The sequence below is a fragment of the Schistocerca serialis genome, chromosome 10 (assembly GCF_023864345.2).
Source record: "Schistocerca serialis cubense isolate TAMUIC-IGC-003099 chromosome 10, iqSchSeri2.2, whole genome shotgun sequence".
NCBI classification, from domain to species: Eukaryota; Metazoa; Arthropoda; class Insecta; order Orthoptera; family Acrididae; genus Schistocerca; species Schistocerca serialis.
The window spans coordinates 89,597,982-89,608,419 of record NC_064647.1 but is presented as its reverse complement, the minus strand read 5'-3'; the positions used below and the strand labels follow the sequence as shown (position 1 = coordinate 89,608,419).

At 45.9% G+C, this 10,438-nt stretch overlaps 1 protein-coding gene across 1 annotated transcript; it reads left to right on the top strand.

Annotated features, from left to right (window-relative positions):
• The first annotated feature begins 5,716 nt into the window (after positions 1 to 5,716).
• Positions 5,717 to 7,846, top strand: LOC126424563 (suprabasin-like). Its single transcript, XM_050087309.1, has one exon. The coding sequence runs from the start codon at positions 5,717 to 5,719 to the stop codon at positions 7,844 to 7,846; it is 2,130 nt and encodes a 709-aa protein (XP_049943266.1).
• Positions 7,847 to 10,438: the final 2,592 nt, after the last annotated feature.

Genomic DNA, 10,438 nt, shown 5'->3' with positions numbered 1-10,438 from the left:
AACTACCACAACATACAACTAGGTAGCATGATTGTAGGGGTGCTGAGATCTTGTGTTAAATTTTGATGGACAGTTGTTAACAAACTCTACTATAAAACCATAAAATAACTGTAAACCATGGTAATGGATTTTTTCCTTTATGAAAATAAGAATCATAAAAGTGCAAAAGATCATATTCAAACAAAAGTTCATCATTAATACATATTTTATGATCAAAGGAAAATGTAAACAGGAAATAAACTAAAGCTATGGGTGGAAGGGTGAGGTTGGGGCAAGGAGGCATACGAATCAATGGCAGAAGGGAATGGTACCCTCATCTGATTGTGGAACCAGAGGCCAAACAGATATCATTTCACTGTTTCTGATACTGGTGACTGCAGATGCCAAGACTAACAGGTAAAGTAGATGTTAACTTATAATGACTGGTATTGACAGTCATTAGGTTCTGGGTGCAGTATTACAGTCTTTGTGAAACCTGTCTGGCCCATCATTTTGCAGTCGGGTGGAGGCTTTCTTTCTCTCCTCGTGTTTGGAAATTGTTTACTGTTTTGTATAGTTAATGACTTGTTTTTTATTTTCATGGAGTATTACTGAAATTATGTATGTGATGCATATTCAGCCAAGCATCAGATTGTTTATAATGTTTGCATTCTTTGAGATACTATGTAATATATGTATTGGCTATCTAACAAATTACCAGATGAACCTGGGGTTGCTATTAATTCGTGTAATACACTGCTATAAAAATTGCAGTTATGAATTAGGATATGTGGTCCACTGTCTTATCGTAATGTTGTGATACAATCTCCTATGGTTTTGACAATCTCTTCGCCCTTAGTGCTCACCATCACCCCTTTATTTCCTATTTAGCTTAGTTCTTTTCTTGCCCATGGGTGCTCACCTTTACATTACTCATGAAAAATCTAACCCACCTCCACCCCTATGCCAATGCATATTCTGTCTGTGTAATTAGGTCAAATCTGTGAAGGAAACCAAGACATGATACCATTCAACTGAGCCATGTGGTCTAACACATACAATGATTCCCATCCTGTGGAGCAACAATGAGTGAGATAAGTAGAACCTAAACTGGCCAAGGAATCATGTCAGCCTTCTGGCTAACCAGGAAAATTAAAGAAACATGATGTCTCAAAAATACTCTCCACCTCAGAGTGTGGGGGATTTATAATATTCCTTGCAAATATGGCATCTGTCATGTAGGACAGTCTATACAGACTTTTGCTAATTGCTGTGATGAACATTGCCACCTTAAGTACAGAAACACTAAAAACAGCAGTTTCTGTGAATGGTCGAATGAATAAACACAAGATTGTTCATAAAGACAAGGATTCTGGCCCATAATTCCGACTGTGATTAGGGAAGCAGTAGAAATTGTAGTGTATAGTCACAACCTCAAGAGACACTGGTAACACACTTAGCAGTTTATTTATTTGCTATTTTAGTCTTAGCTAGATACAAAAACAGATCAAATGTCACACATAAGTTTATATATATGAATATAAAATGTAATATTTTAACGCAATTACAAATGAGGTAGTGTAACTAAAATAATGCATGGAAACATGCCCTTGAGAAAGAATAATTGTACAGGAAATTTTTACAGCTTTGTATCTATATATATATATATATATATATATAGACACACACACACACACACACACACACACACACACACACACACACACACACACACACACAGAGAGAGAGAGTCACCATATGGTGTGTGGCAGAGGGTATCGTGTACCACTATAGTAATTTTCTTTCCTTGGAATTTTCAAATTGATGTGGTTTGAAAACCAAGAAGATTTTATTTATTTCCTTTCCTGTTTCACTCACAAATAGGGCGAGGGGAAAAATGACTGTCTACATGCCTCTGTATAAGCCCTAATTTCTCTCATCTTATCTTTGCCGTCCTTACAAGAAATGTACATTAGTCGCAGTAAAATCGTTCTGCAGTCAGCAGGGACTAGGGAACACAAGGTCATTGTAGAGAGGCTTAAAACCATATCAACCAAAACCACTAAAAATAAATGCAAAATATATCTATTTAAAACAGCAGATAAAAATTCACTTTATGCCTGCCTAAGAAAGAGTCTCCATTCCTTCCAAGGTAATTGTTGTGGCGTAACAAGATAGCTACGCCACACTGAAGTAGCCGAAAGGCACGCGTTATTTCAAGGAGGCTAGATAGAGGTCTGAAACAGGATACTTATTAATGTTATAAAGAAAAGTATGTAGCTACTAGAACACTTAACTTTTATATCTTCATTGGTTTACAACGTTCTTGGTGATACAAGTGAGACTATCTTGAGGTACATGCAATGTTACAAATGGCGCCCTGCTAGGTCGTAGCCATGGACTTAGCTGAAGGCTATTCTAACTGTCTGCTCGGCTAATGAGCAATGCATGCTAACTATCTGCTCGGCTAATGAGCGATGCTTCGTCCGTGTAGTCGCTAGCAATGTCGTCCGTACAACTGGGGCGAGTGCTCGTCCGTATCTCCAGACCTGCCTTGTGGTGGCGCTCGGCCTGCGATCACACAGTGGCGACACGCGGGTCCGACATGTACTAAATGGACCGCGGCCGATTTAAGCTACCACCTAGCAAGTGTGGTGTCTGGCGGTGACACCACAGTAATTATGCAAGTGTATACCAGATATGGCTCAAATTCAAAGATACAGCATCAACAGCAATAGATAGATTCATAGCGCATAAGTTGATAAGAGATGCGATTGATCCACTATGGTACAGAAAACACATCAGAACATGTTCAGAAGCAATGAAAAAAGCATGCCAAATTCAGAAGAATGCAAAATCCCCAAGACTGGATAAGTTTCACGGAAGCTCAAAATTTAGTGCGGACAACAATGCGAGATGCTTTTAACAGTTTCCATTGTCTCAAAATATGGTAGAAAACGCAAAGAGATCCTGGTCGTATGTAAAGTACACCAGTGGCAATAAACAGACAATACCATCACTGTTTGATAGCGATGGAAATGTTACCGATGATGGTGTCACTAAAGCAGAGTTACTAAATACAGTTTTCCGTAATTCCTTCACGGAAGAAGACGAAGTAAATATTCCAAAATTCGAAACCAGAACAGCTGCTAACATGGGTGACATAAAATTAGTTATCTTAGGTGTTGCGAAATAACTCAAATCACTTTAAAAAGGCAAGTCTTCTGGTGCAGATGGTATACCAGTCAGGTTCCTTTCAGAGTATGCTGACACAATAGCGCCTTTGTTAGCAATCATATACAACCGCTCACTCGACGAAAGGTGTGTTCCTAAAGGCTGGAAAGTAGCACAGGTCACACCAATATTCAAGAAAGGAAATAGGAGTAACCCATTAAATTGCAAACCCATATCTCTGACCTCAATTTGCAGTAGAATTTTGGAGCATATACTGTACTCAAACATTATAAATCACCTTGAAGAAAATGGCTTATTGATACATAACCAACACAGATTTAGAAAATATCATTCCTGTGCGACACAGCTAGCTCTTTATTCCCAGGAAGTAATGAATGCTGTCAACAAAGGATCTCAGATCGATTCCATGTTCCTAAATTTTCAGGAGGCTTTTGATACAATTCCTCACAAGCGACTACATACAAATTGCATGCATATGGAGTATGATCTCAGTTGTGTGACTGAATTCCTGATTTCCTCTCAGAGAGGTCACAGTTCATAATAGAACAGAAGTGATATCTGGCGTTCCATGAGGTAGTGTCATAGGCCCTCTGTTGTTCCAGATTTACGTAAATGATCTAGGTGATAATCTGAGTAGCCCCTCAGATTTTTATACAGTTCCTGTTTAAAAGTTGTTCCAGTTGGGATATCTTGATTATCACTGATGTCTTTGCAACCATTCTGTCACCAATATAGATATTACAACTTGTTTCTAATTAATGTTAGTAGGAAAGATCATATATATTATATGTGGTGTCACCGCCAGACACCACACTTGCTAGGTGGTAGCCTTTAAACTGGCCACGGTCCGTTAGTATACGTCGCACCCGCGTGTCGCCACTATCAGTGATTGCAGACCGAGCGCCGCCACACGGCAGGTCTAATCTAGAGAGACTCCCTAGCACTCTCCCCAGTTGAACAGCCGACTTTGCTAGCGATGGTTCACTGACTACATACGCTCTCATTTGCAGAGACGACAGTTTAGCATAGCTTTCAGCTACGTCATTTGCTACGACCTAGCAAGGCACCATATTCTTCAAGATTGTATTCTGAACCGACAATATTGTGAAGCATGTACCATCAAGAGCGACGTTCATCATTAATGGATTGAAGTTAAGTATCAAACTAATTACGTCCGCTTTATAAATTCTAATTCCTTGTCATGTTCCTAGCCTCACGTCAGTGTAGTCCTTCCCTCCTCACGCCAGCCTGCATGAGCTAAAACACGTGCATTTCGGCCTCCTCTAGTAACACGGTGTTGGCTCTTCTACCAACTCAATATTATATATGTTGAATAGAGCATAAAGTACATTCATTTCAACAACTGTGGCCTTTAGTGTAATGTAAGTGTTCAATATCTCAGTGCAGGTTTGTGTTGTGCATTGATGCAAATTGTAACCTAAGTTTTCTGGGTGTGTGAAAGTCGGTGATTGAATTGTCATGTTACTTATAGTTATGAGATGAAGTGTGACTGCCGTATGCTGTATCAGCATATAACTGTAAAGAGCACAGCAGCATTGTGCTCACACCCAATCAAGTAGTACACTGTGATCAAAAATATTCGGACAACCCCAAAAACATACGTTTTTCGCATTAGGTGCATTGTGCTGGCACCTACTGCCAGCTACTCCGTATCAGTGACCTCAGTAGTCATGAGACATCGTAAAAGAGCAGAAGGGGGCGCTCCGTGGAACTCACGGACTTCGAACGTGGTCAGGTGATTGGGCGACACTTGTGTCATACGTCTCTATGCTAGATTTCCACGATCGAAAACATCTCGAAGTCCACTGTGTCCGATGCGATAGTGAAGTGTAAACCTGAAGGGACACGTACAGCACAAAAGCGTGCACGCTGACCACGTCTGTTGACTGACAGACCGCCGACAGTTGAAGAGGGTCGTAATAGGCAGACATCTATCCAGACCATCACACAGGAATTCCAAACTGCATCAGAATCCACTACAAGTAGCATGCCAGTTAGGTAGGAGGTGAGAAAACTTCGATACCACGGTCGAGCAGCTGCTCATAAGCAGTGGAAAAACGTTGTGTGGAGTTATGAATCACAGAACGCAAATATGGGAGAAACGCAAATGCAGAAAAACGCAAATACGGGAAAAACGGAAATATGTTAAAAACTCAAGTATGGGAGAATCGCAAATATGGAAATATATCGAATATGCTAAAATCGCAAATACGGAAAAAACGGAAATACGGGTAAAACGCAAATACGTGAAAAACGCAAGTACGGGTAAAACGAAAGTACAGGTAAAACTCAAGTACAGGTAAAACGTAAGAAAGGGGAAAATGGAAGTATGGGAAAAAGGCAAATGGGAAAAATGGAAATGGGAAAAACGCATATGGGACAATTGCATATGGAACAAACGCAACTGTGGGACAAACACAAATATGGGAGAAGAGAAATTTGGGGACACAACTTGACTAGAAGAAGGTACAGTTGGTAGGCTGGGTTCTTTAGTAATGGGAATGACGCAAGTACGGGTAAAATGCAAGTACGGGTAAAATGCAAGTACGGGGAAGGACGCAAGTACGGGGAAGGACGCAAGTACGGGGAAGGACGCAAGTACGGGGAAGGACGCAAGTACGGGGAAGGACGCAAGTACGGGGAAGGACGCAAGTACGGGGAAGGACGCAAGTACGGGGAAGGACGCAAGTACGGGGAAGGACGCAAGTACGGGGAAGGACGCAAGTACGGGGAAGGACGCAAGTACGGGGAAGGACGCAAGTACGGGGAAGGACGCAAGTACGGGGAAGGACGCAAGTACGGGGAAGGACGCAAGTACGGGGAAGGACGCAAGTACGGGGAAGGACGCAAGTACGGGGAAGGACGCAAGTACGGGGAAGGACGCAAGTACGGGGAAGGACGCAAGTACGGGGAAGGACGCAAGTACGGGGAAGGACGCAAGTACGGGGAAGGACGCAAGTACGGGGAAGGACGCAAGTACGGGGAAGGACGCAAGTACGGGGAAGGACGCAAGTACGGGGAAGGACGCAAGTACGGGGAAGGACGCAAGTACGGGGAAGGACGCAAGTACGGGGAAGGACGCAAGTACGGGGAAGGACGCAAGTACGGGGAAGGACGCAAGTACGGGGAAGGACGCAAGTACGGGGAAGGACGCAAGTACGGGGAAGGACGCAAGTACGGGGAAGGACGCAAGTACGGGGAAGGACGCAAGTACGGGGAAGGACGCAAGTACGGGGAAGGACGCAAGTACGGGGAAGGACGCAAGTACGGGGAAGGACGCAAGTACGGGGAAGGACGCAAGTACGGGGCCAGACGCAAGTACGGGGCCAGACGCAAGTACGGGGCCAGACGCAAGTACGGGGCCAGACGCAAGTACGGGGCCAGACGCAAGTACGGGGCCAGACGCAAGTACGGGGCCAGACGCAAGTACGGGGCCAGACGCAAGTACGGGGCCAGACGCAAGTACGGGGCCAGACGCAAGTACGGGGCCAGACGCAAGTACGGGGCCAGACGCAAGTACGGGGCCAGACGCAAGTACGGGGCCAGACGCAAGTACGGGGCCAGACGCAAGTACGGGGCCAGACGCAAGTACGGGGCCAGACGCAAGTACGGGGCCAGACGCAAGTACGGGGCCAGACGCAAGTACGGGGCCAGACGCAAGTACGGGGCCAGACGCAAGTACGGGGAAGGACGCAAGTACGGGGAAGGACGCAAGTACGGGGAAGGACGCAAGTACGGGGCCAGACGCAAGTACGGGGCCAGACGCAAGTACGGGGCCAGACGCAAGTACGGGGCCAGACGCAAGTACGGGGCCAGACGCAAGTACGGGGCCAGACGCAAGTACGGGGCCAGACGCAAGTACGGGGCCAGACGCAAGTACGGGGCCAGACGCAAGTACGGGGCCAGACGCAAGTACGGGGCCAGACGCAAGTACGGGGCCAGACGCAAGTACGGGGCCAGACGCAAGTACGGGGCCAGACGCAAGTACGGGGCCAGACGCAAGTACGGGGCCAGACGCAAGTACGGGGCCAGACGCAAGTACGGGGCCAGACGCAAGTACGGGGCCAGACGCAAGTACGGGGCCAGACGCAAGTACGGGGCCAGACGCAAGTACGGGGCCAGACGCAAGTACGGGGCCAGACCCAAGTACGGGGCCAGACCCAAGTACGGGGCCAGACCCAAGTACGGGGCCAGACCCAAGTACGGGGCCAGACCCAAGTACGGGGCCAGACGCAAGTACGGGGCCAGACGCAAGTACGGGGCCAGACGCAAGTACGGGGCCAGACGCAAGTACGGGGCCAGACGCAAGTACGGGGCCAGACGCAAGTACGGGGCCAGACGCAAGTACGGGGCCAGACGCAAGTACGGGGCCAGACGCAAGTACGGGGCCAGACGCAAGTACGGGGCCAGACGCAAGTACGGGGCCAGACGCAAGTACGGGGCCAGACGCAAGTACGGGGCCAGACGCAAGTACGGGGCCAGACGCAAGTACGGGGCCAGACGCAAGTACGGGGCCAGACGCAAGTACGGGGCCAGACGCAAGTACGGGGCCAGACGCAAGTACGGGGCCAGACGCAAGTACGGGGCAAACGGGGGCAGACGGGGGCAAAACGCTAAGATGGGCAAAACGCTAAGATGGGCAAAACGCTAAGATGGGCAAAACGCTAAGATGGGCAAAACGCTAAGATGGGCAAAACGCTAAGATGGGCAAAACGCTAAGATGGGCAAAACGCTAAGATGGGCAAAACGCTAAGATGGGCAAAACGCTAAGATGGGCAAAACGCTAAGATGGGCAAAACGCTAAGATGGGCAAAACGCTAAGATGGGCAAAACGCTAAGATGGGCAAAACGCTAAGATGGGCAAAACGCTAAGATGGGCAAAACGCTAAGATGGGCAAAACGCTAAGATGGGCAAAACGCTAAGATGGGCAAAACGCTAAGATGGGCAAAACGCTAAGATGGGCAAAACGCTAAGATGGGCAAAACGCTAAGATGGGCAAAACGCTAAGATGGGCAAAACGCTAAGATGGGCAAAACGCTAAGATGGGCAAAACGCTAAGATGGGCAAAACGCTAAGATGGGCAAAACGCTAAGATGGGAAACACGCTAAGATGGGAAACACGCTAAGATGGGAAACACGCTAAGATGGGAAACACGCTAATATGGGAAACACGCTAATATGGGAAACACGCTAATATGGGAAACACGCTAATATGGGAAACACGCTAATATGGGAAACACGCTAATATGGGAAACACGCTAATATGGGAAACACGCTAATATGGGAAACACGCTAATATGGGAAACACGCTAATATGGGAAACACGCTAATATGGGAAACACGCTAATATGGGAAACACGCTAATATGGGAAACACGCTAATATGGGAAACACGCTAATTTGGGAAACACGCTTATATGGGAAACACGCTTATATGGGAAACACGCTTATATGGGAAACACGCTAATATGGGAAACACGCTAATATGGGAAACACGCTAATATGGGAAACACGCTAATATGGGAAACACGCTAATATGGGAAACACGCTAATATGGGAAACACGCTAATATGGGAAACACGCTACTATGGGAAACACGCTAATATGGGAAACACGCTAATATGGGAAACACGCTAATATGGGAAACACGCTACTATGGGAAACACGCTAGTATGGGAAACACGCTAGTATGGGAAACACGCTAGTATGGGAAACACGCTAGTATGGGAAACACGCTAGTATGGGAAACACGCTAGTATGGGAAACACGCTAGTATGGGAAACACGCTAGTATGGGAAACACGCTAGTATGGGAAACACGCTAGTATGGGAAACACGCTAGTATGGGAAACACGCTAGTATGGGAAACACGCTAGTATGGGAAACACGCTAGTATGGGAAACACGCTAGTATGGGAAACACGCTAGTATGGGAAACACGCTAGTATGGGAAACACGCTAGTATGGGAAACACGCTAATATGGGAAACACGCTAATATGGGAAACACGCTAATATGGGAAACACGCTAATATGGGAAACACGCTAATATGGGAAACACGCTAATATGGGAAACACGCTAATATGGGAAACACGCTAATATGGGAAACACGCTAATATGGGAAACACGCTAATATGGGAAACACGCTAATATGGGAAACACGCTAATATGGGAAACACGCTAATATGGGAAACACGCTAATATGGGAAAGACGCTAATATGGGAAAGACGCTAATATGGGAAAGACGCTAATATGGGAAAGACGCTAATATGGGAAAGACGCTAATATGGGAAACACGCTAATATGGGAAACACGCTAATATGGGAAACACGCTAATATGGGAAACACGCTAATATGGGAAACACGCTAATATGGGAAACACGCTAATATGGGAAACACGCTAATATGGGAAACACGCTAATATGGGAAACACGCTAATATGGGAAACACGCTAATATGGGAAACACGCTAATATGGGAAACACGCTAATATGGGAAACACGCTAATATGGGAAACACGCTAATATGGGAAACACGCTAATATGGGAAACACGCTAATATGGGAAACACGCTAATATGGTAAACACGCTAATATGGTAAACACGCTAATATGGGAAACACGCTAATATGGTAAACACGCTAATATGGTAAACACGCTAATATGGGAAAGACGCTAATATGGGAAAGACGCTAATATGGGAAAGACGCTAATATGGGAAAGACGCTAATATGGGAAAGACGCTAATATGGGAAAGACGCTAATATGGGAAAGACGCTAATATGGGAAAAACGCTAATATGGGAAAGACGTAAATATGGGAAATACGTAAATATGAGAAAAACGAAAATATGGGAGGAGAGAAATGTTTAGCGCAACTTGACTAAAAGAAGGAATCAGTTGGTAGCACAGGTACATGAGTAATGGCAAAACTCAAATATGGGAGAAGAGGATTTAGCGGCACACCTTGACTAGAAGAAGGAAACGGATGGTAGGATGGGTTCAAGAGATACGGGCAAAACCCAAATATGGTAAAAACGCAAATGAGGGGAAGAACGCAAATGAGGGGAAGAACGCAAATGAGGGGAAGAACGCAAATGAGGGGAACAACGCAAATGAGGGGAACAACGCAAATGAGGGGAACAACGCAAATGAGGGGAACAACGCAAATGAGGGGAACAACGCAAATGGGGGGAACAACGCAAATGGGGGGAACAACGCAAATGGGGGGAACAACGCAAATGGGGGG

What these genes read in the sequence shown, in the direction of transcription:
- LOC126424563 (XM_050087309.1), top strand. Translation starts at nt 5,717, where the DNA reads ATGCAAGTACGGGTAAAATGCAAGTACGGGGAAGGACGCAAGTACGGG.